Source organism: Apus apus, chromosome 1, assembly GCF_020740795.1.
Source record: "Apus apus isolate bApuApu2 chromosome 1, bApuApu2.pri.cur, whole genome shotgun sequence".
Taxonomy (NCBI): Eukaryota; Metazoa; Chordata; class Aves; order Apodiformes; family Apodidae; genus Apus; species Apus apus.
The window spans coordinates 201,881,336-201,908,350 of record NC_067282.1 but is presented as its reverse complement, the minus strand read 5'-3'; the positions used below and the strand labels follow the sequence as shown (position 1 = coordinate 201,908,350).

Sequence of the window (27,015 nt, the reverse complement as noted above, 5' to 3'; positions counted from 1 at the left end):
GGTTGGATGGGACTTGGAGCAACCTGGTCTAGTGGGAGGTGTCCCTGCCCATGGTGGGAGGGTTGGAACTAGGTGATCTTTAAGGTCCCTTCCAACCCAAGCCGTTCCATGAAAAAGAGAATTCAGTCTCAAAGCAGTAGCTGGTGACACCCCTGGGTGTCCCGCAGACCCAAAGACATCCCTGCAGAGCCATGTACTTCCAATGAAGGTGAAGAGCAGCTACTTTGCGCCCTCAGCCGGCAGAGGCTTGAAAAAGCACAACTGTTGCTGGCAGGGAAACGTGGCCAGTGCGGTGGGAGTGTTTGCAACTGGCTGTGAATGAAAGAAACGACTTAGGTTACAGCAACAGGTAACACCATCTCTCCTGGTGTTTCACACTGGAAGTGATTGTGACCGTGCTGAAACTCCAAGATCATGTCCTGCTTGTTCATTTTTCACACTCCTGGATAACTATAAAAATGGCCCCTCAGTGAAATGGGGAGTTATGTCTGTCAGTTGTTATTTGTTGGTTCATTTATGATAATTTTCAATTTTAAAGTCTGCAGCTGAGTCCCAAAGAGAAATGAAATAGTTGTTATTTACCTGCATACTAAGGAGCATCTGCACAGCACTCTTAGTCATATGGTTTAGTTTTAGGTAGTCCTGGGAGGAGCACAGAGTTGGACTTGGTTATGCTTATGGGTCCTTTCCAACTCAAGATATTTTATGATTCTATGATTTTGTGGTTCTGTGATTCTATGACCACCAGTTCAGCACAGAAATAGCACATATTGCCCTCGGGTATAATTCATTCCTTATATATGGCACCAGGTGACTAATTCAGACCATAATGATCTTGAGTTCAATGATGCAGAGGATTTAGGTGATTTTAATGTAGGTTCTTGTGTCTTTGTGTTTGATGGAATAGTCAAAACCTAACAGCAGTGAAATCAGGGTCAAGGCATTAATGGTTTTCAGGGACAGTGGGACACAACTCTTGAAACTTAGCAGAGGACAGAGCTTGTAAAATGGTGTCAAAGGAAATCTGTACTTAGGATTGTGCAAGATGTGGGTTGGACCAAAAAGCTGGCAGATACAAGGTGTGTGGAATGGGCAATCTGGAACAGATTTTTCTGTCTGTCCTGGAACAACTCCCATCAGAGCTGCACTGTCTCTCCTCATAGACAGAGCCTACCTCATCCACAGAGATCACACACTTTCCCAAGGATTGACTAATTGCTTTTTTAGCATGACAGACTTCCTGCAAAGCTGGACTGTGTGTGAGAGAGCTGCTTCATACAGAACAGTCTGTGAAATTTATGTGACCTGGAAACTCAGAGTTCTCTGCCCATTTTTCAGTTCCTGTGTTGTCTGCACTGACTTCACCTGTAACTGTGCTTATAGAAGCAACACTGGCTGACTAAAAACAACCTGTGGCCTGAATTAGGGGTTCCAGGAAGAAGCTGCTAACATTTAGAAGATATAACTGCAATTTTCTGTCCTGCTGTTTTCACCCCAGCTCCTTTTTCCCCTTAGAGCAAGGCCAGCAGATGGGAATATGTGTCCTGCTTCAGCTCTTGACATTTTCAACCCAGCATATTCAAACAAGCCAAGTTTCATGGATCATTTAAGACCATATTTCTTTATGAACTAAGTAGGAGAGAGAAGGCACTTGTTACTTTCTCCTGCCTCCGTCATGGCAATGGCAGAGAGACTCTCTAGCAGAAGGGGGTTGTTATAGTAAATACTGGCACTTACTTGTCACTTACTCATGTGGGTCATCCTAGGGCAAGCAGAAGGAGTTGTACTTTTTCTCAGGCACCTCAGAACTCAGGAGCTAAGTCAGCAGAGCTTTCACCACATGCTATATTTTTTAAATCTAGCTTTTTATTTGGCAAAACACTGAAGCCCTTGCATTGGGGGCTTTGCTAAAGCGGGGCCTGTTCACATGAATAAGAGTTAAAAAGTCAGGCTCAGTTTTTCACCAGTAACTCATGGTTAGCTCAACTTCCCTGGTAAGTGATATTCCTCTGGTGGAGACATTGGAGTAAATCCAGCCTAAGTTCATTATACAAATCTGTCTGTTGTAAAGTGCTGTGTTTGCTTTATGTTGGTGTAATTACATCAGGCTCTGATCTACTGCATTACTTTAAGAAATTACACTATTAAATATGTCAGCACTAGCAAAACCCTAATTGTGGCTGTCATTTCACAGGTACTCTAGGATTAACTCCAAATGCACCTAATAATAATAATAATAACAAAGGTATCCCAGCCTGGGCCAATGTCACAGCTGTACCAGTCAGCTTCATGCCTGAGCAAAGGAGTCCTCCTGTGTCCTCTCTGAGCGTAAACAGAGGTAAAAGTTACAGTATTTCTCTGCAAAGAAACACATGACTACAACATTGAGAATAATAAACTGATAAACAAGTAAAAAATTATATGATAAAAGTTATTGGGCACTTTGGGAGTTTCAGCTCCTGTGACAAGATGAAAAGCCCAATAATGAAGGAGTTTTATCAGTTGTCCTAATTGTTCTTGTTGAGGTTTCTGAATTGTTGGAAAAGCCCTATCTTCAATTAGGGGCTAGTCCACAAAAGAATAAATCAGCTGATGAGACCAGCTGATGAAGCTGCTTCACTGCTGTTGCAAAGGTGTGAAATGTCCTCCAGCCAGCCCCTGCTGCAGGTCTGAGCAGGGCACAATCATCTGTGTCCCACCTCAGGCAAATTTTTTCAAATCCACCTAATGCCCAAGGATCATGCTTTTCTTTATAAAATGCTGAGTCATTTTGACTTGGAATAGAAGAACCTGTAAAAATATGGTCTAAGGTACAGGCAGGAAGCTACTTTAGATCCAAAAAGGATCCCAGTGACTCCACCTTCTGCTGCCTGTTTCCTCAAGGCCATTCACTGAACCTCAGCTCAGTGCCTTCAGCTTCTCTGAGGTAGCAAAGCTCATGTAGAGCAACTGCCTGTTGGAAATGGCAGATGAATGCTCTGTGGTAGATCAAAATCTCTGAATGCACTGATGACTGATGGATCCTGTTAATCCTTGGGCCTTTGCCACAGTTTAATGCTTACTTAAACAAACCATCTGTGAGAACCATCACTGGTAAAAGTAGCATGGCTACAATAACTCAGGGAGTATGTCTGTGTATGGATCTGTGTATTTTCATGGCTGCCGAACAAAGACCTATCAAAGTCAGTCTCAGCATAGCTCAGGTGTTAATCTAGGACTTTGGATAGTCAAGAAACTGCTTGGAAGAGGAGGTAAGTAAGGCAAAGCTACCTGTCCATCTTATATGTGCATTTTGCATGGGAAATTCCTTTTGTCCCTGGAAATGTTGATCAGAACAGGCTTTGGCATCAAGTTGAAGATCAAGCAGTTGGTGAGAATAAGGAAAAATCGAGGGATATATTCAAGAGACTCATTAAATTCAAAAGCTTCAAGAGATTCAAAAGCTCCTTCACCCCTTTCAGTATACCTACCCCACTGTTTCCTGTGAAGATGTCCCTGGTCAAGGGTGTAGGATTTATCTAGCACATAGGAAGACTTAAATACTTTCAAAAGTTGAGTAACACCAGTGAATGACTGGAAGCTGGCCTGGCTAGCCCCATCAACACTGAGTACAGGCATGTCTCTGAATGTTGATAGGGAGATGCCAACCACCACCAAACCAGCAAGAGCTGAGCAGTGCTTTGAACTTCAAGGTGAGATGGGAGGCAGCTGCCTTCTGTGACTGATGAAGGTGTTTATCTCATCTGAGACCAATTTTAAAGAAGCTGTGAGTTTCAGATGGGTCCAGTACCACCAGGATGTTAAACATATTGTGAGCACAAGTCCTGGATTATATTCCTCAGAGAGGTTGACAGGCAGGATGTATTTTTACCCAAGATCAGTATGATGGTATGGACTTGTAACATGTCTGAGAGCTTCTTAGTCTGAGAGACTGGTGTCCCAGGATTGTGTCAGTTCTAGAAACTGGCAACAGCTGGGCATGGAGGAGCTTGAATATTAGTTTTGAACAGAGGTGTCACTCCAGTTCTACTTTCTGTGTCTTAGGTTCTTTCCTGGATCTAGGCCTCAGAGATGTGTCCCTACCTGTTTGGTGTATAGACGGGTCCTTGGTCTCACCTGGAGGCTGGCTTCCATCAGGAAGAAGTAAAGCTTGGCTTCCAGAGCTCCAGGTCGAGCCTATGGCACCCTAGTGTGCAGCTGACCAGCTAAACCAGTTGTTCCCTGCATTTGGCAGTGCTCCTCAAGTCAGTAATGCCATGTCCTTTCCTTAGACGGGGGAAATTTATGAGGAGAAAGTCTCTGAGGAGCTTTTCTGAGGAGCATCCGACCACTTCCTTAGGTACTGCAGGGGTGGAAAGGGCCCTCATCCTACCTGAGGAGCCCCAAAAAGTGCTTCAAAATCCTCCAAGGAAAGTGCCTCAGTCTTTGTGTACCAGCCTGCTCTTCATACATTTTGGTCTTTTTCTATATTTCAGTTGACAATGACCCACATTTCATCATACACTTGCCCAAAAGCCAGAAGAACATCTGCTTCAATATTGACTCAGACCCTGGAAAGATCCTAAATTTGGTTTCTGATCCTGGTACTGGTAAGGAAATAAAATAATGGTTTACTTTACAGGACACTTCTCTCAGTTCTGAAAGGTGTTCAGAGGGAGCAGGGGAAACACCTCTGGGGGGATTGTGTACTAAGAGGAGTGTGGGCAGCAGGTTGAGAGGAGTGGTTACTTCTCTCCACATCTGGAATATTGTGTCCAGGTGGAAGCTTGTCAGTACAAGAAAGATGTTGACAAAGTGGATCAACTTCAGTGGTAGCCACCAAGATAATGTATAGGGCTGAAGCACAGGATGTACAAGAGAGAGGCTGAGACAGCTGGGATGGGTCAGTCTTAAGAAGACCCCCAGTGAATGTTGTTGCTGTCTACAACCACCTAATCAGAAGGTAAAGATGGAGCCTGGCACATCTCCAAGATGCACAGCTAAAGGACAAGAGGCAATAAAACCAAAACAGGTGAAAGTCAGAGTGGGGGTGAGAGGAAAACTTTTTCACTGGCCCAACACTGGGAAAGGAACCAAGACAGGTGAGGAAATCTCCATGATAGGTGAGGATTCCCCTCTCTCATTTGAACTTTTATAGAAGAATGGGGAAGAGATACAAAGAAAAAAAGAAAACCTAGAGGCATCCCTGGAGAAAAAATGTACAAGTATGTTCCTAAAGGAATCAAAAGGTTTCAGCCTCTTCTTCTCAGAGGGCTTCAGCATTTCTTTAACTCCTGGGGTATACATGAAAAGCAATGAGCATTTTGGAGCAGGTTAAGCTGGAAATGTAGTACCATTTATCCCCTGCCCAGCTGCCCTATGCCTTTCTCAGACAGCAAAGGACCCAATGACTTATGAATCAGCTCAGGCTACCAGAGAGACCCAACACTGATTCCCACCAGACTGATAATGTTTAGGGGTGAACAGAAGCATCAGGAGGTGATTGAGTGAATTATTCTCTTCTCTTGGCTGGCAAAATTGAGAAAAACAGGGAGAAAGAGCCTGTTTCTGCTGATTCTTGCTGAGATCAGAACTCCCAGTATCAAGCTGGTGCTTCCAGATTTAGGCAACATCTGCTTCTCTGCTCTTCACAGGAGTTGTGGTCAATGGGCAGCTGGTTGGGGCCAAGAAGACTCAGAATAAAAAGCTCAACACATACTTTGGAAAAATCGCGTTTTACTTCAAAACCAAAGGCCTGAAAGTGGAGATCACCACAGAAACCATAACACTGAAAGATGGAACTTCTGGTGTCACGCTGACCTGGGCTGACACCGGGCACATCATTCGGAGACAGTAAGTGGCTGAACATTTCTTGTCTGCCCTCATGAAACCTTCTGCAACACAGCACTGGACTGGCCCAGCTACGGGTGGGATCCAGGTCTCAGGGTGTCTACATGTGGGCAAATGGATCCTAGCTAGATGTCTGACCTTTTCTTATGGTTAATGGAATTAGACAGGAGGGCCAAGAGAGCAATTCAGTTGACTAGACACTGCAGAAAGTGCTGAATCCCTCTCCCTGCTGCTGACTGCATTAGCTGAGACCAAGATTCAGTTGCCTAAACACAAGCACCTGAGATTTGAGATACCTTCAGGGCTCCTGCCATGATGGAAGGCATGACTCACAACATCTAGGAGACCTTCACCTGTAGATTAACAGCTAATAGCCATGTTGAACACCCCACAGCACTAGACATCTGTTCAGGCAATGGGATTACTTAGAAAATCTCCATTATTGTAGCAAGAGCTTAAATTTGTAGGGTAAGAGTTGGCTGCCTGGACATGGGCACAAAGTGTCTGTCCTATCAGGCACCAATCCTGCCAGCCTCCCAAGGCTGTGGGTTTCTCATGGATCCTCTGTCACACCTGCCAGCCCTGTGTAGTTGTTCTGGATGCCTGAGAGCATCTCAAGGGGCCAGAGAACTTGTGTGTGGGCAGCTGAACTGAGCTCTTCCTTGGTTCATCTCTGCTAGACTCCTCATATCTGTGAAGAAGGAAAGCAATGTTACTGTCACCGTGGGTGAGGAGATGTCCTTCTTGGTTTTGCTACACCGTGTATGGAAGAATCATCCAGTTAATGTTGACTTCCTGGGAATCTACATTCCTCCTGAAAACCAGTTGTCTCCTGCAGCCCATGGGCTGATAGGTAAGGGCTGCAGGTCAAGTGGTGGGAAGAGCTGGGCACTAGGAAGGGTTTTTGCTGGATCTTTGAGTGAATTAATTGGTGCAAGTGTCCTGATGAGGAAGGTGTGAAAATTATTCAAATAGAAAACAAGGGAGATTCCTGTGATGTCCTGGAAGCCCCAAGGACACTGTAGAATAACAGGGACCAGGAGATTATTCCTGTCCCAGGGGGGTGGGTGTATTCTTCAAAAGAGGCCTGACTAGACTTGGTGACTCTGTGACAGGGCTTTCCCAGCCTGGCTAATCTGCTGCAGGCTGAAAATAAAGACTGAAACAAACCCCTCAAGCCCTTCTTAGAAGACTTCTGTGAAAAAGTTTGCAATTCAGCTCTCCCCTGACTCACAGCCATTTTCTGGCAATGGTATAAAACAAAAGCAGGGGCTCAGTTCATAGGGAAAATCACAGAATCATCAAGGATGGAAAAGACCTTTAACATCATCAAGTCCAGCCTAAGACCTAACACCACCACATCAACCAGACTATGGCACTGAGTGCCACATCCAGCCTTTCCTTGAACACATCCACCCTCCGTGCCCTCGACCCACCCAAAGCTCCCTTTAAGATGTGGGAATCCTGAGCAGCCGAAGTTCTTTTCCCAAATACTCTTCCCAGCTCCAGTCTGTTTCACTACAAGAAGTTTGCTAGCTCAGAAGCAGAGTTTATTACCTTCCCAGAGTGGGTGATCTGATAGCAATGGAAACGTGGTGCCCTGTGATCCATGCAGGATTTGCCTGCTGCAGCTACTTTGACTTTCCCAAAGTGCCCAGCAGCAGCTCACATGAGAGCCCCAAAGGTGAGGAAATGCACAGAGCTTTAAACCTCTCTTTGATCAGGTCAGTTTGCCTCTGAACCAGAAGTGTTTATCCACCACCAAAGACCTGGGCAAGCTCCAGAGAAACCACAAGCCACCATGGAAGTGAAAGGCAACAAACTCACTGTTACAGGGTGAGAATAATGTGCTTTATTGCTCTCTTTCTAAACCTGACTCCTTTTTCTTTTTAATGACAGCAATGACTATGAGCTTCTTAACTCTCAGTGATGTCGGGGGGGGCAATAACTGCTTGTCCTCTGCTAATAAATTGGGTTTAACTGCTGGCAAAACACTTGGGACAAGTTGGGTTCCTTCATATTTGCACATGAACAGTTATGACCATACGGCTGCCCATCATCTGTCCCTGGACAGGCTGTGTAAAAGCACCTGAGACTTGAACAAAAGGCCCCAAAAGTCATAGAACTGTAAAACTTATTGCATTTTGGGGTGGTTTCCACCCTCTGCTGGTGGAAGTCGCACATGTCACCACTTCAGCAGAGCAGCGCCATGAATGAGCAGGATGATTGATGTCTTCTTGTCTAGCTGTCTTGTCATGACCTTCATTTTGGGTGGCCTGTTCCTCACAGGGGCCTGCAAAAGGACTACAGGACAGACCGTGTGCTGGGGACTGACGTGCAGTGCTGGTTTGTGCACAACAGCGGGAAGGGGTTCATAGATGGCCACTACAAAGATTACCTGGTCCCTCACCTCTACAGCTTCCTGAAGAAACCCTGAATGCTCCAAAACAAAACCAGTTTGGCACCAAAACAAATTTCTCTGCTCCTTCAGGCCCAACCAGCCCTTCTGAACAGGCACCCTCAGCCTACCGAGCCAGACTGACCAAAGGCAACTTCACCACCATTTGCTTCAGAAATGATCAGTGTTTCAAAGCAACATTAACTCCCTTTTCTGTTAAAAAATGAAACCTGTAATAAAGTTACAGCCTTGGTTGTAGTAGGTGTCTTGCACTTGCTGGCTCTGATTTAATGGATGGAAAACTCCATTAAAAATTTCACAAAATCACAGAATGTAAGGGGTTAGAAGGGACCTCTGGAGATCCTCTAGTCCAACCCCCCTGCCAGAGCAGAGTCACCTAGAGTATCTCACACAGAAACATGTCCAGGCAGGTTTTGAATGTCTCCAGAGAAGGAGACTCCACAGCCTCTCTGGGCAGCCTGTTCCAGTGCTCTGTCACCCTCACAGTGAAAAAGGTTTTCCTTATGATTACATGCAACCTCCTATGGTTCAGCTTGAACTCTTGGCCCCTTGTCCTATCATTGGACAACACTGAGAAGAGCCTGGTTCTGTTCTCCAGACACTCGCCCTTTACATATTTATAAATATTGATGAGGTCACCTCTCAGTCTCCTCCAAGCAAGAGACCCTTTCCTCACCAGGGAGATGTTCCACTCCCTTCATCATCTTTGTGGCTCTGCCCTGGACTCTTTCAAGCAGTTCCCTGTCCTTCTTGAACTGTGGGGCCCAGAACTGGACACAATATTCCAGATGTGGCCTCACCAAGGCAGAAGAGAGGGGGAGGAGAACCTCCCTTGACCTACTAACCACCCCCTTTCTAATCCACCCCAGGATGCCATTTGCCTTCTTGGCCACGAGGGCACATTGCTGGCTCATGGTCATCCTCCTGCCCACCAGGACCCCCAGGCCCCTTTCTCCTACACTGCTCTCCAGCAGGTCAGCCCCCAACCTGTACTGGTACATGGGGTTGTTCTTTCCCAGATGCAAGATTCTACACCTGCCCTTGTTGAACTTTCTTAAGTTCTTCCCTGCCCAACTCTCCAGCCTGTCTAGGTCTTGCTGAATGGCAGCACAACCCTCTGGTGTGTCAGCCACTCCTCCCAGTTTAGTGTCACCAGCAAACTTGCTGAGGTGACACTCTGTTCCCTCATCCAGCTTGTTGATGAATAGATTGAATAGTACTGGTCCCAGTATCGACCCCTGAGGGACTCACTAGATACAAGCCTCTAACTAGACTCTGTCCCATTGATCAGTCAAGATTTCCTCTGAAGGGTACAGGGGGTATCTTCCTTCCTTCAGGTCCCAGAGACACACAACCTTGCCAGGAGAAGACTGGACCATCAGGAGATGGTTTGTCCTTTGCCTGGGATGACTTGTATCTTCCTTTTACACAGATAAGGCAGGGCACCAGCTGGGCACTCAACTGGGCTCTTGGGTGGATATGAACCAACAGGCTCCTCACGGGTTTAAAGGGCTAATAAGAAACACACTGAACTCAGAAAGGTTTATGTTTATTCCTGAACTGCCTTAGAAATTAAACATTGTACAAAACGTGGCATTTTTAAAAAAATAAGTGATGCTACATAATTTAGCATGAGCAATGTTACTCATGGAGCAGAGCAACAATGAAGCTTGAACAAAGGAAAAGAGTCTGGAAAAAAAGAGCAGAATCACCAGTTCTTATCTGCACACACTTGGGCTGGCATACTTGAAACCCCACAAGTAACATCCATCTTGGAGTCCATCTGAAGATCAATTGCATATTTGTACTATTAGGAACCCTGACAAACATGATGGAGGAGCAATGACTTCCATTCTACTATCCCTGCTGTGCTAACCAAAAATAACTTGGTGACAGCACTTAATAAACCAGACCATTCTTACACCATCCAGGGAAATAATCTTACCTTCCTGCTATTCCCTTAATCCCTTCCCTTGTTCCTGCAGCCAAAATTCAATCCTGGCTGCAGCCTGAGAAGTGTGTTTAAACTCCTGCCTGTTTGTAGGTAATTCTCTCTCTTACAGAACTGCTACCTGTTATATTTTACAAAAAGAAATTCAACCAAATATTACAATATATCTTTGATAGAGAATCAGATTAAATATTTCCACTGATAAGATTTCCACAAACGTTTTATATAACAAATTCACAGTGATCTTTACATTTCTATATACACTATAAATACATACACACACACAATTAAAACCCTGACATGGTAGAGTCTTGTGTCTGCCTGGAAGATGCCAGAAAGATGTTTTTGGGAACAAAAATCTTCTCTGACCCACAATTAGGCAAGTTTGGAAATATCTTCATACTGGATATCTTCAACTCGGCGCCCTTTTAAAGGTCCCTGAAACATAGCACAGTAGAAGGAATAAAATAAAAATATAAACTTGTTTATTTGTTAAATTCCCAGGCAGCTTAAAGTAAAAGAGCTGAAGGGACTGTAAGAAATCTTGCCACATTTAGACATTTTTCAAGAGGCGCAGCCAAAGTGCACAGCACTGGAAATCAGAGGCATTCAGGTTGTTCCCCTTGCACACAGCAAAAGCACAAGCACTTTTCTGCTCAAGTGCTCTGTCCAAAAGCCACAGGTAACCAACTGCCCACTGGAGGCTGTCCAGGGGATGCATGGCAGAATGCATCCCAAAAACTGCAGGTTTGGGATTTGCACATGAAACAATGCTTCCTGTTTCATTATTTTCAACCTGACCAAAGAATGTGACAGGAATTGGTTCTGTCAAAAAAACCCCCACCAACAACCTGCTGTCCCAGAAATCCTGTCACTTGCAGGACACTTTTAATTGGTTACAGTCCTTGTCATTCTGCAGCAAACATAAGCAGCTGTTTTGAATTAATTCACTGTGAACTTGTAAGTAGTCAAATATTTAATTTTGAATACAAAATTATTACATATTAAATCCCTGGTCATCCTACAATCAATAAGAAAACTCTCACAGACTTCACTGGCTCCAGGAGTAGTTTCACTCATTTCTAATTTATAGACTCAGAGTTCATGCAGGAGAGGGAAATCTTAACATCCACATGCATCAGAAGTCGAGAAGAACTACCCTTGCTTTCCAAGACCAACATTATCATGATCCTTAGCTCCAGCCAAAGCTCTTTCTGTGCCTGGGACACCTGCACAGTCTCTTCTCAAGCCAATTCTCCAGAACCCAATACAGGCTGAGTTTCTGCAGCCCTTCTTTTAGAGGGATCTTAACAGGGTATCTCTCCTTCAAGCTGTGTTTAAGAAATTTGTCTTTGAGCCAATCAATATCCTCTCTGCAGGATCAGTGAATTGAAAGATGAGTTTTGCAGAGGAGAACAAAGAAGTAGCCACACAAACAGACATGACATGGCCTAATTTTAGCCCAGAGAAAAGTGTTACCTAAAAAAATAGACCCCAAAACCATAATCGTTAACCATAAACAACAAATAAGCACAAAAAAGCCCATGTTCAGTTTGAAAAAGGCAGGAGAAAATTCACCTTTTTGTGTATTTCACATTTTTTACCTTCCTATTAAACAGTACAACAGCAGCGTTCAAAATGAACACACAAAATATTTTGCAACTCTTTCAAGTTCAAAACTTGCCAGATGAAGCATCCTGGCATCTTGGTAAAGGCAAACAGCAGAGCATTAGTCTGCAATGGGGAACATCACAGAATCACAGAAAGGTTTGGGTTGGAAGGGATCTTAAAGATCACCTAGGTCCAACCCCCCTGCCGTGGGCAGGGACACCTCCCACTAGACCAGGTTGCTCAGAGCCCCATCCAATCTGGCCTTGAACACTTCCAGGGATAGGGCAGCCAAAACCTTCCTGGGCAACCTGTTCCAGTGGCAGTTTTCCTACTGGTTGGGAACAGGTGAGGGTAAGCACAGCATTTTGCACAACATACATCCACCCAGTGAGCCAGGATTAATGACACCATCTTCCCTTATGACAGCTCTCCCATGTAGAGATGAAAAGTGCTCTAAGCAAACTAGATTTTGCAGTGTTTGCTACTTACAGAGTCGATGATGATTGTTGCTGAAAACTTCTTTTCATTGATGGATTCCAAGATGCCCTCATTTCCCCTGTAACCACCATTTAGTACCATCACTTTCTTGCCTGAAACGAGAAGTAGGAAAACAGTTACACAGCAGGACTCCCAACTTCTTTTGATGGTGGGTGTGTTGAACTCCACTCACAGCTGAAGGAGAGAAGGTTTCTCCCAGCAGCTCCAGAAGCAGCACCCAGTTTGTCTTACAGCCTGCCCATTTCCAAAGCAGAACAGAATAGAATAGAATAGAAAAGAGTATTTTACAGAGTGATCAGGGTTGGAAGGTACCTCTGAAGATCACCTGGTCTAACCCCCCGCCAAAGCATGATCACTTACATTACATCACACAGGAACATGTGCAAATGGGTTTTGAATGTCTCCAGAGGAGACCCCACAAGCTCTCTGGGCAGCCTGTTCCAGTGTTCCAGTTTAACTTGAACCTCCTGTGCTCAAGCTTGTGCCCACTGCGCCTTGTCCCTTCCACCTGAGGGAATCTACAAAGATCATCTATTCAAACTGCCTGACCAATTCAGGGCTGACCAAAAGCTAAAGCATGTTGCTTTAGCAAGGCCATTGTCCAAATGCCTGTTAAACACTGCCAGTCTTGGGGCATTGACCACCCCTCCAGAAAGTCTGTTCCAGTGTTTGACCACGCTCTCTGTAAAGAAATGCCACCTAATGCCCAGTCTAAACCTCACCTGGTGCAGCTTTGAACCATTCCCATGTGTCCTATCACTGGATCCCAAGGAGGATCAGCACCTCCCTCTCCATTTCCCCTTCTCAGGAAGCTGTGGAGAACGATGGGTCAGTGTACTTCTTTTTTGCCTTCTGTCTCACACAGGCAGATCCTCAGTGCATCAATCTTAGTGCAAGGGTAGGCAGAGCTCACCTGCAAGTACCATTATTCTAAAGAGCACTCACTGATACACTCAACCAGCTCTTTACCAGCTGCAGAAATGCAGAATGAATCAGGTTTGCTGAAAAATCTGTGAATCCCCAAATCCTACATGCTGACCAGTGTTCTGCTCACTGCTACCCTGACCATTCCCTGAAGCACTGGTCAGATGCTCTACACAAACACCAGTGTGTGCCAGTCAGAGAAATGCCAGTGAACACAAAAGGAGATGAGGTAAGCTCTGCCAAGTGCCCACAGCTCTAGGACCTATGACTTTGGAGGGAAGACACAGGATAACTATGACCAAGGGTTCTGTAGGGCTCACAGAGGTGCTTCCTGGCAGCTGAAGGGAGATGCTTTCATCTCATCCAATGAACTGATTCCTAAAGCACTTCTCAGCAAATAATCTAATTCTTATGAGAATGACTGTGAAGACTCCAAGTAGAAGCAATGTAACAATTTCCTAGAAAGTAAGGAGATGATATTTGGTAAATTATCAGAGTAGTTTACAAAATGTCCCAAGATGACTCTTGTTATGGTACTTTGAAGTGGATGAACTACAGTTTTAAAGAACTGAGATACAAGTCTTGCAGTGATAGCTGAGAAACAAACAAAACAGCTGTACCTGGTGCAGGTATTACAGTCTCCAGATGTGTCTGATCAAGTTTCAGTTTGTCTCCAGAATCAATCATCTTCACAACTGCTGTGTATTTGTCAATCACTTCCTGTTATGAAAGGCAGAGGCGAATCAGAATTTTTAAAGTTCTTTAAATTTACGTTTCAAAATTAACAAACTCAGGGCCATAGGTCTGTACTTCTACATTTTCAAAAGCAGCAAGGACTTCTGAGCTGTGCTAAAGGCATCCAGCTTTCACAAACTGCTGCCCAGCTCCATTCTGAAGCTAAGCCCAGATTAAAAGGGCTCCTCTTGACCATCAATGACTGGTCCAGTTGACCAAACTTTGCTGACCTTGTCTGCAGATTCTGTCAACCTCTGGGTCAGCTATTATAACTATTTTCTCAAAGCTGGGGAGTAAATTAGAGGCTCCTTTCCCCCATGGAGGCTATGCTGGGTTGAAGCTGCACAATGACAACTGGCCTCAATCAGGCCAACTGTCCCTGATCATCTTTGAACCTAGCATTAACCATGTTCCACCTCATGCTCAGAGCTCCATGGATGACAGCCACTGGGACTCCTAAAGCCTCCCAGATGCCTACCAAAACTAGCTGTGACTCTGAGCTCTATCATTCTTGTAGATCATTTAAAACACACCTGGGTGTCATCTTTGGTGCTCCTGCCAGAGACTGCTGAGCTTTGGGCTACCAAGCACATCATTTCACTGACAGAGGCTAGAAGAAAGTATTTCTGAGCAACAACAGAGAGAGACTTGCAGCTTGACAACTTTGTACACAAATGGGACCTTTGATGAAAGGCAGCCCTGCTGCTTAAATATCCATGCAAAACTGACTAGTCTGAGATTAAAACTCAATTGCACTGCTCTTGGTCACATCACACTGACAAAGGGACTATTCTCCACAATGGATGTGTTAGCCCTGTGCTAACAGTGCTGAAGAAAAACTGCTGAGTAAATGTCACTAAACCAATTCAGAGATTCACTCCCTGCTCAGAACAAGTCCCAGTAAAGTTCAGGTGACAGTTTCAGCCCATCAGTGTTGGCTTAAGGCTGAACAACTTACACGATGAAACAAGACTTCAGAAGTCATCTGATAGCAGGAAAAGCTTAATCAATGCCACCTGCTTCCACTTGCACACTTTACCTTAACAACTGCCTTCTTCTTGTGATACTTCTCTCCCAGCTTTTTTGTTACAATTTTTACAACTATTTCCTGGAAGATTTGAAAGGAGAAAATAAATAAATAAATAAATGAAATGCCAAAATGTACAAACAAACTCATGCTCTAAACTGAACTGCATGTTCAGGTCATTCTGACTCCAACCACAGACAGCACAGCACAGTGCAGGAAGCAGTGACAGTAAAGACTCAGCATTCAGGACCTTGTCTTTATCCTCAAATTATTGCCTCAAAGTAGTGTCTCTCAGACTTTTTTCTGTTTGTTTTACAAGTAGTTACACATGATCTGTAGACTGACAGTACCAACCCTTCACACAGAGAATTCCACCCCATCTGAGATCAAGCACATGATGCTTCAGACTGCAGATCATGCTCAACCAGAAGAGTAATTCCTCCCACATACTGTAATATTTCACATTCGGCAGGTTAGAAAATAAGAGTGAACTTAGCTTGGATCTTTACACAAGTCAATAGCACCTTTAGAAATGCAGAATTGGTTGCATTTGGCATTATAATAATTTTAAAGACACTTACAGGCTGCAACCAGTAGTCTCTTCGAGATGTTCTTTTCTTCTCCTCTTCAAGCTACAGAACAACAACAAATAATCACCATTTACCTCCTCCTTTCCCTGCAGCTTTTTCCCAAGCATTTGAAAAGCTGAACCAATTCTCCAGGGCCACATCAAGTGGGGAAGAAAAAAAAGCCCAAAACTAGGTAAAAGTAGGTCAGTGTGCAGTGTGTACTTGCTGCATAAAAAAACAATCAGAAGAGATCCAGGAATCCATGATAAAATTATGGAGACTTATATTTGGTTTCATCAAGTGTTTCTACACATTTTCTTCTCTTCCAAAATCTGCATTTCTTTACTTCCAACATGTCAGTTGTCTGGTGTACAGGCACCGATGAGCAGCAGAAACCAGTTTTAATGGGGACTTGAAATAATTTTGCCAGATAAGATAAAAAAGTCTGAATTCCACGTGAACTGAAGGTCTGAGGTCATTTCAAAGGGAAGCACTGGCAAAGTGGGCACAGCCACAGGGTTATAAAGACACAGATCCTGCATGATTATTACCTCCATAATCTCATCCAGTGCAGATTTCTTCTTTTTCTCTTTGGACTGACCAGAGCTATGAGCTGATTCTTTTCTTTTAACTGCCCCTTCCACCATCTTCAGTGCATTTGGTCCAAGGACACTGCTGGAAGAGTAAGATGGTGTTTTCACAGCAGACCTTAAATTGCCTTCTCTACCAAGATGCATTTGAAGAGCTGGTTGTGCAAAAAGGCCTGCTGATCTATGTAATTTCAGTTGTGCAAGTCACCTTCCAGACCCTGCATGCCTCCTTCTCTAGGACTGCATTTGGCAGCTAAAACTGATCTCCTTGAGGTGCAAAATCCATGTTCACTGAGGTTTGCTGCTAGCAGCCCAGTAAAATGACAACAAGCTAATAATGATCAGTTCACTGGGGCAAAAGCAAAGAGTTTATTGGAGTCTTAAGTTCAGTGGGGAAGGCAAAAAGCAGGTCTGCAAATGAGGCTTTCAAATTTGAAAGGACAAATTACTAGCTTTAGAGAAGCCACCTGGACAGAGCAACTCTCAAATATGGGAGATGTCTAGAACTCCTTCCAGACAGAGATACTTAACCTATCCATCAGAGGGGGAAAACACACAGGAGTCTGCAGAAAAGGGCTCCACGCCCAGCAAACAAACACCATCTTTACAACCATGATCAAAACAGCCCAACAGCCTATGAGGTATGAAAAAAAAGAGCAATCAGCACAAAAAGTTACATCTTGGGGATCAGGGAACATCTAGGTAAAGTGAGAACTGCCTAAAGGCAGCTTAAGCTAAGGCATTTATGTAAAAGGCATTTAAATGCAGTAAAAAAATTAAGTTGTTCTCTCATCTGAAAAGATGAAGGCTGCTGTGAGGTGGAGGGTAAGGTAGTATTAGTAACAACTAATCAGCTTACAACAAATCACATGTTCTGCCTGTGGTGAGGACATTCAGTGTACTAGTAAAGGGAAGATACATAATGGAAATGAAGTCACAGAAAAACAGTAGCAACAAAACTGAAAGCAAAATAATTGTATTGCAGAGAAAGACTGGATAATGTCCAAAGCAGAGTTCTAAAAGAAAAGGCACATTAAATCACAAATCCAATAGCAAGCACTTTAAATTATTTCATAAAGGGTAATATACAATTGAAACAGAACAACTGCAGTGCCTACCTCTAAGAAGGAAAACACATCTAGCTTTGAGGCTACTAAGGGATTCCTGGGTGTCAATACTATAACAAACCCAAGGCCAGGTTGGATGGGGCTTGGAGCAACTGGGTTTAATGGAAGGTGTCCCTGCCCATGGCAGGGAGACTGGAACTAGATGATCTTTAAAGTTCCTTCCAACCCAAACCATTCTGTGATTCTATGATATTCATTAAGGATCCTGGGGCAAAGAGTGAGAGACCAAAACCAACCACCAACACTGTTCAGTTATGTCATTGTCCTGGTTTGAGGATTGTCATACATAGGAAGGAAAAAAAAGAAAACCAGAAGGGACTGGTTTATCTCAAAAATAATGTTTTTGAAAAGGCAAAATTCAAAAGCACATTATGCAAGCCCCCATACTTTGGAAAAGTTTGCTCTGATTACCTTCTACCTACTGGAAGCTCTTTACGAATAACAGAAGCAGAAAGAGGTCTGGCTAAAGGGGAGGCTAAAGGAAAGCTGGGGAGGGACTTTTTACAAGGGCTTGTAGCAAGAGGACAAGGGGTAATGGATTAAAACTGGAAGAGGGGAGATTTAGGTTAGACATTAGGAGGAAATTCTTTAGTATGAGGGTGGTGAGACACACAGGTTGCCCAGGGAAGCTGTGGATGCCCCATCCCTGGAAGTGTTCAAGGCCAGGTTCGAAGGAGCTTGGAGGAACATGATCTAGTGGGAAGTGTCCCTGCCAATGAAGGCAGGTTGGATCTAGATGATGTTTTAAGGTCCCTTCCAACCCAAACCATTCTGTGATTCTATAATCACAGGTGACAGCTACCAGTGTGAAGACCTTAACTGACCAGTGTGCAGACAGGACTGTACACTGGTAGACTTGCAGTCTTGCAGACAGGAGACACTGACCTTGATAGTAGCTTCTGCTCATTCCTTAATCAGAAGTAACTCTAATCTTACTTGTCCAGTGAGTGAGTTAAGCAGGGATTTGAGGATGTAAACTCTTGAGGGGAAAAAGCCAAGGGCTCCCAGTTTGCCCACGGGCAGTCAGCACCAGAAGCCATGGTGACTCCTACCTTCATGTCAGCCACACGGATGTTCAAGGGAAGGTGCACCTCCCCTGCCACTCCCCTTCTCAGCTCCAGCTCCATCTCTGTACCCAAACAGCAGTATCCCCATGCCCTCAAGAATCAACCATCTACTACCTACAAACTCCTGGTCTTATTTCTGCACCCTGCTCAGGACATAAAAGTGCCAGGTTTCTGTAGCTTGTGCTGTGAACAGAGAAGGTGGGAAGCCAGTGAGACCTGCTGCACACTGTGCTGGACATCACGGCTAACACAACTGACCCTCAGTAACAGCCAACATATCTCACAGCTGCAGAAGACACCTTTACACTGACACAGGGAAGCAGTTTCCCCATGTGACTCTGAAATGACTCCTGTACTGGGATTTGGGTATCCTAGTTTTTCTTTTACACTACCATTACAAAAGTTTACAGACAAGCATCTCTCACATGCTATGAAAAAATGACACTACTCGATACATGATTGCACATTCAGCCAAACTGTAGCAAGCATATTAAGTATTCCTCACTGAAACTATTCAAGTGAGTGTCTGCATTAAGTTTCAGGCTCATATTAAGTACAACTCAATGCTTAGGGATAATTTACAAGTTTTCCTCAAAGCCTGAAATCTGTACCTACTATTACAAAGAAGTACTTGATTGTCTCATTTTCTGCCTGGCGTCTCTCCCATCAGATACCTTATCTAAGAGCTGAGCTTGTGATGAGAGGAAAGCTTTCATTTTACCTGCAATACATTTAACTACAATATTGCCTCACATGAAAAGCTGTGCTGCTCATCAAACAGCTTCACAAACTGCTCTAAGTCAGGATTGTTTGCATTATTGATCCCTTTTGTCCTGCGTTGCTCATGGTTTTATGACGACAGTTACATTCACGAGCTTTGGAAAGATTTACATCAAGTAGATTCAGCTTCTTAAATGATGATCAGACAAAGTATTACCTCCAGTTAGACAAGGCAATCAAACATTTTAGGAACCAAAATTAAGAAGTCATGAATATCCATTCATAGAAGGCAGCTGGGACTAGATGGCATTCACTGCACATGCTTTGATTTGATCCTTATCCACCCTTTCACCTAAGAGTATCTTCTAGGAACCTGTAACTGCCTGTTACCTTATGGGCATCTGCCATCAACCAAGGTGAATTCCAGAAGGCTCCTCACAGCACATATTTAAGATAAACCTATTAGTCCACTTTAAATACAAAAGGAACCACGAAGCCACCTAGTATCCCCTCCTGAACAACATGACTGGATGAGATACTGGACTCCAAATATTTCAAGACAAGACACATCTTTCTGGCCATACAAATATTGTCATATAAGCACTTTGCAACAGTAAAGGTTGCCCTTAAATTCTTTTCTCACCTTGTTTTAGAAGATGCTGCTATTGAAGTACTTGGTCCTTTGTTTAAATTAAATGTAACTAAAAAATAAAAAGACATTACTCTATTTCTATCTTTAAATATAACTACATTGAAGGATGTTAACATTTTAAAAATCTGCAGATGGAAAATACCATCAATTTGAAATATATTTACTAATCTATGCTTTGGTTCAGCTTTTAAAATAAATTACTTTAAACATTATAATAAAGAATAATCCATATTTCCATATTCCAGTGCTCTTTGTATGTGATCTCAAAGCTTTCTGTGAAGCACTGAGCAAGCCTCAGAGCTCATGTCATTCTGATCACAAAATCAGCTCTTGTAGGTTCTAGAAAATGACATATATAAAAATCCAGTTACCTTTTTCTTCTTCATTTTCTCTGTTCAGTTCAGTATAGACTGGCTTTTCCTGCCAAAAGAACACAGAACACATCTTAAGAGTCAAGCAGAACACTGAGCCAAGATATCATTTGTTGGTGATCATTGATTAGCTCAGCTTTACAGACTTCTGCAAGATTATTGCAAGGAACTGTAATATTCAACCTGGCTTGACTCATAAGAAGATTATAAATAGGAAACATGATCTCATTACTGCCTTCCGTGCAAAATTCTCTAATTAACACTCTCTACAGACATGCTGTCTAAACTTGCTTTACTCCAGAATGAAAGGAAAGTGGCCTTATTGTAGCAGTTTTCCATGTTTGAACCAGCATGATTAGACTGGTTTCTGGACAGACCGATTATTCAAAGGAAATTCTGGAATCTTTCCAAATTTTTAGCACTGGAGGCTCAGACCATTTAAATTTCAATTAGTTTTAAATTAAGAAAAAGATAATTGTTTACAACTGCATTTAAATGTACCTATCAATACCCATGATCAAATGGGAGGTTCCAGTTCCAGGCAACAACCTGTATGAAATTCATGGAATGATGCCAAATAGATCCCAAATACCACACCAGCAGTGTGGTACTACATGGATTTGATTATGATAGATTATCCCCCTGGATATTTATCTCAGCCTTCCCACTGTACAAGGTACTTGTTATTTGCAGCCTTAAAAGTTGTGAAATACCACAAATGAAGACACATCCTGCTGGTTACTGTATTGTTTGCTCTTCCTTCTTAAACTTAAGAATGACTTTTAAATCACTAAACACTTGAAGAGAAGTAATTGTTACTCCCTTAGTACTAAAGCAAACCAAGTACAAAATAACACCAAGTTTTCTCCCAAGGTAACTATCTAAGATAGTTACAATAGATAGACAACAATCTAAGATAACTGCATAGCAGAAAATTCAGAACATAAGTGAACTTCAACTATGGTAGAAGACAGTCTAAACCAAAGTCTGAAGTGGCCAGAAGCAAGACACCAGGGCCACAGAGCACATTTCTACTAGATTTCAAAACACTTCAAATATAAAAGGAGCTGAAACTTCAGCTTTCTTTAATTTATTTATTTATGTATTTATTTATTGAAACTGTAATTCCATAGAGGACCTATGTTCCACAACTGTCAAAAACACTGGCAAGTTGGTTAGTCAAGGAAATGTTAACAAGCTGTGATGTCAACAGAAATCAGTCAGTCAAAGCTCCTGTCAGAGGTATCATGGAGAAAACTATTCCTTGTGGCTTAGAAGAGAACAGCATATGCCCACTGGTCCCCAGTTTGAACTGGTGATCAGCCTGTAACGTGAGGCATGAAGGTTACTCATCACCCTCTGACTGACTGCCAAGGAAAATATCAGTACAAGGATCCCAGCAACATCAAATTCACCCTGAACTTCAGCAAGACGAGTTTTGAGCTTAAGGGTGACACAGAGTGCCATTTTCCTCACCAGTTCTTTCCCCTCCAAACCTCTTCTAACTTGTTGTTCAATGAATTTAGCAGTTTTTTCTTCATCGTCAAGATCTTGTTTCTTCTTCCTCTCTTGCTCTTGTTGCCTGCGAATAGTCTCGGGGTCCCTGTCAATATACTGAATGTACCAGCCTTTTGGTGTCTCATCAACCTTGCAAAGACCTACACAGTTCATGCAAGATAAAGCAAGATTAATACTCACAAAAGCAAAGCAAAGGACTAAGAAAATATCACGTTCGCAGTTCATGTTCCCTATAATAATGCAGATACTTTAACAATGTTCCCTTACTAGCCTGGTAAAATTGACTTTGAATGATCTTTAGTGTATGTTTCAGCTGGCCAGTTCTATTTGGAAATATGCCAGAGTATGTAATAAAGTGGATGGAGTGTTTTAGAACACTTTCCTTATTGAAGAAAATGCTTCCTTCCCACTGTTTTAACAAGAAAACAGATATCCAACATATATAAACAATACACACTAACAACATCACACTAAAGGAAACCTTAGTCTGCCACAGTATTGTTACTAACTCTCACTAGAGTGACTTTTCAAACACTCCACAACTCATGAACGTATCCTGCAGGACATGGGCAATCAGAGCCAAAGTCAACTTTCTGCCACACCACAGAGCCATTCAAGCTTTCTTCCTCCCCCAGAAGACAAAACTGCAGATCTCAAGCTTTAACCCTGTCAGTAGACTAGGAATGAAAACTGCTCATTTCTTGTCACCTTAAATATGGAAGGATTCTTTAGTTGTAAGAAATGTTCTATCACAGCTTTTCATTTTTAAACAGCAACTGTTGGAAGTTGTTAGAATTTAGTGATACCTTCAGGAAATATAAACCAACAGATGAAACAAGGAAAGGTTCAAGACTGATGCATTTATCCCAGACTTCTTTTCATAAGCAAATCCCTAATGGCTAGTAAAGAAATATGTTCAGACATCTGTTAATATAGAGAGAGGGGAGGAGAATAATGAAAAGGGGGATGGGAGAAATAACATAAATGTTTCCTGATCACTTATCAGCAAAGCAATTATGCAATATTTTTAAAAGTTCCCAACCCTGAGCAACTACATTTACCTTCTCTCCCCAGCCATTTAGTAAAATCAGTCAGTGTTTCCCACTGTGTGGCATTCATGTGGATGTGTTCTCGATGACTGATATATTCATTGTACACAATGTTATTGTGGACTCTCTTTGTTCCTGTAATACAGAACTAGCATTATTAAACATAAAATATGGGAGCTGGGAGAAAGAAACCAAAACTTCTTGTTCTGAACTAATAACAGACATTAGCAACACACAAACAAGCAAACAAACAGTGAAGTATTTACCAAATCGCCTCCTGAGCAGCTCTAGGAAATCATTCCGGAATTCCCTCAGGGAATAAAAAGAAAATATTTTAGTAAAACTTGGAACAATTACAAAGCATTTTTCTATTGTCAGTAACAACAAAATATCTGCAGTCCAAAAAATGAGTATTCCTTTAAACTGAGCACAGTGCAACTCAGACACTCGTTTCCCTTTTTCAGTAAAATAGCATTAAACGTGGTTTGTACCCACAAAGAAACACAACCTGGTACCTGCACACACAGGTTAAATCTTCAAAAGGTAATTCCCTTTCAAAGGGATACAATGGAAAGAAGGAAATCTAAACACTTCCCTCTAATTGCTGGTCTTTCATTGCCAGGTATCTTCCCGGCTGGCTGACACAAAACACAGGGCAGGACAAAAGGCAGCACGGGTGGATGGGGCAGGTTAATCACTCATCTCAGAGCTAATTAAAGGCCTTGAGCACAAAGCCTGGCTCCAGGCTCCTGCTGAAGACAGCTCCAGTCAACCCTAGCTGTCACCTAGGTCAGCTGGACAAAGGACTGGGGGGACACTGTGGGATGTCAGTCACACCCCTGACTTGTTCTCTCTCTGTAGTGGTTCTTGTAGGTCTGTCACTCTTCAGGTGTGGCTCTCATGTAGCTGGGGCAGAGGGTGACACGCTCTGTGACAGAGCAACTTGGAACAGGGCTCAGACATGACAGGAAACTGTCAAACTTGATTCAGCATCATGGTTCCCTGGAACCTCTGATGTGCATCAAGAAGTGACATCATGTCACTTTTCAGATTAATTCAAATGAAGTGGGATCAATGACCACGTTCTCCAATGCTCTTCTCTCCCCTTGCCTGGACACAAGACCTTTTGCCAGGGTTTCCAGGGGGCAGTGGGGAGCTCATAGTGCACTTGGGCTGAACAGAACAAGGCTCAGGGCTTCCAGGGCTGCACCAAGAGTAGCACGGGCTCAGGATCGAGGGAAGAATTCTCCTCCTTTCTCTGAGCAACCTGGTATAGTGGGAGGTGTCCCTGCCAATGCAGGGGGCTTGGATCTAGATGACCTTTAAGGTCCCTTCCAACCCAAACCATTCTAAGATTAAAAAACAAGCTGACACTAAAGTGCATCAGAATTAAGTGTCTTGAGCGGGACACAACTGGGCTTTAGAGGTGTGGCTATGCAGATGTGACACAGGAAGGAAGATCTGGGCAAGAATATATAGCAAACTTACTCAGAAAAGTAATCCATGAATTGTTGAGGATTTTCAGAAGCCAGTAGCAACTGCCTCTGGTGGGACTCAGACATGCAATGACATTTGAAGCCATTCTATAAAATAAAAATATATACTTAGTCTCATTTTTTTTGGTAGGGAGGCTCTAGAATAGGTTTCTCAGGGAGGTTGTGAAAGCCCCCTCCCTGGAGGTGTTCAAGGGCAGGTTGGATGAGGCTTGTGCAGCCTGGTCTGGTGGGAGGTGTCCCTGCTCATAGCAGGGAGGTTGGAACCTGATGATCTTTAAGGTCCCTTCCAACTTTAAGCATTCTGTGATTCTGTGAATTTGCAACACTCACAGAAGATTAAAAGTAACATTTTATAAGTACAATTTCCTGCAGATGCAACAGGAGATACCTTAACTCAGCCTACATGGGATGGGTGTTCCTCCTGACTGGGCAAGCTAGAAACAAAACTCTGCCTGAGGCCAAGAGCTTCCAGACAAATGTGAGAGGGATCATGAGACAGGACATTCCAGCACTCCTCTATGTCCCTTGTGGAATGGGATAGACTACCCAGCTCCACCCAAGATCCATCCAGGAGTTGTGCAAGAGCACTGGAAATACCTGCTGGCTCCCTACCTGACAAACACTGATAAAAACGTGTAAGGAAGGGATGGGGTCCTGGAAAACTCAAGCTACGGCCTGTGATAGTCATAGATAGGGTTGAAGTCATCAAAGCTGCCCAAAAAGCACCCAGACATAGGATATTCAACCTCATCCTTTTTTTGCCTAGTATAATGTTCTTCCATTACTAGATGATTGTATCTACAGCAAATTTCATTCCATGGGAGCTCCACTCCCTTCCCTTACAAAAAGCTCTGGTTGTAAAGCAGTGAAGATTTTTTGCTTGTAGTCACTAGGAACAGAACAGGATTTAAACTGCTTGGGCAAAGGGGAGAGGAGGGCAGAAACAGGTGAAGAACAAGACAGTCAAACATCCAGAGGCTGCTTTACTTCCTTTCTCTAAGGCACATTAAGAAGTCTATTAATGGAGAATGGAAAAGTAAAAGCAGAGTTAACCTAAGTGGAGGCACTTTTGGAGCACAGGTCTGGTGGAAACCAGGAAGAAGAGACTCTCATGTCCCATGAGCATCTGGGTCCAAGTGAATAGACAAGTGAAAAAAAGACGAGGAACCTCCAGAGAAAAAGCATGTATTTGTAACAGGAGAAGAAGGGAAGAAACAGAGGCAGAATTAGAAGGAAGGAGCTGTCAGTATGAGAAAGACAAGGACCTGTTGGAGCAGGCCCAGAGGAGGGCCACAAAAATGATCAAAGGGATGGAGCACCTCTACTATAAGGAAAGGCAGAGAGGACTGGGGTTGCTCAGCCTGGAGAACAGAAGGCTCCAGGGAAACCTTACAGCAGCCTTCCAGTACTACCAGTAGGGCCTATAAAAAAGATGGGGACGGACTTTTCAGTAGTGACAGGAGAAGGGATGATGATTTAAAACTAGAAGAGGAGAGCTATAGACTAGATACAAGGAAGAAATTATTATTTTTAAGATGAGGGTGATGAGACACTGGCACAGGCTGCCCAGAGAGATGGGAGATGCCCCATCCCTGGAAACAGTCCAGGTCAGGTTGGATGGGGCTCTGAGCAACCTGATCTAGTTGAAGATGTCCCTGCTCACTGCAGGGGGTTGGACTAGATGACCTTTATGGGTTCCTTCCAACTCAAACCACTCTATGAATCTATGAAAAGGGACCTCCCAGTGCTCCAGACGTGCACCTCCTTGGGCCTGTTGCTACACCCACCCTGTCCCCAAGGGAAATCATGGCTACCCTCACCCTCCCTCTCAGGCAGATGGGAGCCAGGAAATTGCTTCTCACGGTCTGAATGAGGCCATCAGCCTTCAGGGGGTTTGGGGCCACCCTGTGCTCCCTCTCCCCTTGAGCTGATCAGTCACTAAGCAGGGTACTGAACATCCCCAGAGATGGATCAGGGCCAACACACTTTCTCCAAACTGGATGAGGGCTTCTCCCACAGTGGACTGGAGAGCCCCAGTTCTCCTGGGGATCACCCAGGACTGTCCCACAATTAGAAATCCTCCAGATGCCACCAAGGGGACAGTGGTCCGTACAAGAGAGATTGGGGACCCCCAAAGGAGACTAAGTGCCTCCTCCAATGGTCCCCTGAAGACAGCTGCCTGTGCTCCCAGCAAGCGAGGCCAGGATGCTCCCTAGAAGGACTGCAGCCCACCGATGGGATCTGCACCACAAGGAGCCTGGGGACCCTTATGAGGGGACTGTGCCTTTCCACAAAGGGACTGGGGAACCCTAAAAGGTTATGGGATCACATACCCCCTAACGGGATCGCAGCGCCCACGAGAGGATCAGGGAACCCTACCAGGGCGACCAGAGCTCCCCACCCCCCCACCCCCCCGCCGCCCCGTCTCTGGCACTAGGGACGCTTACAAGGAAGATCAGAGACCCCACGAAGAGACCGAGCCCCTCACCCGCGGGGGATCTGCCCCGCTGCGCATCTCCAGGAGAACAGCCCTTCCCACGGGGCCTAGGGATCCCTCCGAGAAGGCCGGAGCCCCCCAGCCCCCCCATGGAGGCCTGCCAGCCCCTCCCAGGGAGGCAAGGGCCCCGCCGCTCTCCCCGGCCGCAGGCCCGGCCACCGCCGGGGCGGGCTCACCTCGTCGCGGCACTGCTTCTGGCACATCTGGCAGTACCAGCGCAGCTTCTGCAGCCCTTTCGACTTGATGCGGTTGGCGATCGCCTTGGGGCTGAGGAAATCCGACTTCCCCATGGCGGCGGCGGAACAACAAACAACAACAACAACAACCACCACAACAACCACCCCGGGCCCGCTCCGGAACTGCCC

General features: G+C 44.2%; 2 protein-coding genes across 3 annotated transcripts in view; one reads left to right on the top strand and one right to left on the bottom strand.

The window, feature by feature from the left end:
- ITIH2 (inter-alpha-trypsin inhibitor heavy chain 2) overlaps window positions 1-8,485 on the top strand; it is a 30,294-nt gene extending 21,809 nt beyond the window's left edge. Inside the window, exons 16-21 of the mRNA XM_051637519.1 lie at window positions 2,195-2,338; window positions 4,476-4,589; window positions 5,634-5,832; window positions 6,510-6,682; window positions 7,554-7,665; window positions 8,119-8,485. Of these exons, the coding sequence (XP_051493479.1) occupies window positions 2,195-2,338; window positions 4,476-4,589; window positions 5,634-5,832; window positions 6,510-6,682; window positions 7,554-7,665; window positions 8,119-8,266 (890 nt within the window). The 3' untranslated portion in view covers window positions 8,267-8,485. The remainder of the gene's footprint in view (window positions 1-2,194; window positions 2,339-4,475; window positions 4,590-5,633; window positions 5,833-6,509; window positions 6,683-7,553; window positions 7,666-8,118) is intronic.
- Window positions 8,486-9,781: 1,296 nt separating this feature from the next.
- KIN (Kin17 DNA and RNA binding protein) lies at window positions 9,782-27,006 on the bottom strand. 2 transcript variants are annotated; one of them, XM_051637560.1, is made up of 13 exons: window positions 26,827-27,006; window positions 24,146-24,240; window positions 22,924-22,967; window positions 22,670-22,792; window positions 21,567-21,748; window positions 20,091-20,139; window positions 19,711-19,768; window positions 16,115-16,238; window positions 15,576-15,626; window positions 15,007-15,075; window positions 13,853-13,952; window positions 12,300-12,400; window positions 9,782-10,637 (listed from the first exon to the last, which is right to left on the bottom strand). In XM_051637560.1, exons 1-13 carry the CDS (start codon window positions 26,938-26,940, stop codon window positions 10,575-10,577), a joined length of 1,173 nt encoding a protein of 390 aa, XP_051493520.1. In that variant the 5' UTR covers window positions 26,941-27,006; the 3' UTR covers window positions 9,782-10,574. The 2 variants fall into 2 exon arrangements, with proteins under 2 accessions (XP_051493520.1, XP_051493530.1); XM_051637570.1 differs by having other exon boundaries at window positions 16,115-16,235.
- Window positions 27,007-27,015: the final 9 nt, after the last annotated feature.

What these genes read in the sequence shown, in the direction of transcription:
- KIN (XM_051637560.1), bottom strand. Translation starts at nt 26,940, where the DNA reads ATGGGGAAGTCGGATTTCCTCAGCCCCAAGGCGATCGCCAACCGCATC. An exon ending in GCTGCTCAGGAGGCGATTTG is followed by an intron (nt 22,793 to 22,923) that starts GTAAATACTTCA and finishes TCTGTATTACAG; the next exon opens with GAACAAAGAGAGTCCACAAT. An exon ending in AGAAAATGAAGAAGAAAAAG is followed by an intron (nt 19,769 to 20,090) that starts GTAACTGGATTT and finishes TTTATTTTTTAG; the next exon opens with TTACATTTAATTTAAACAAA.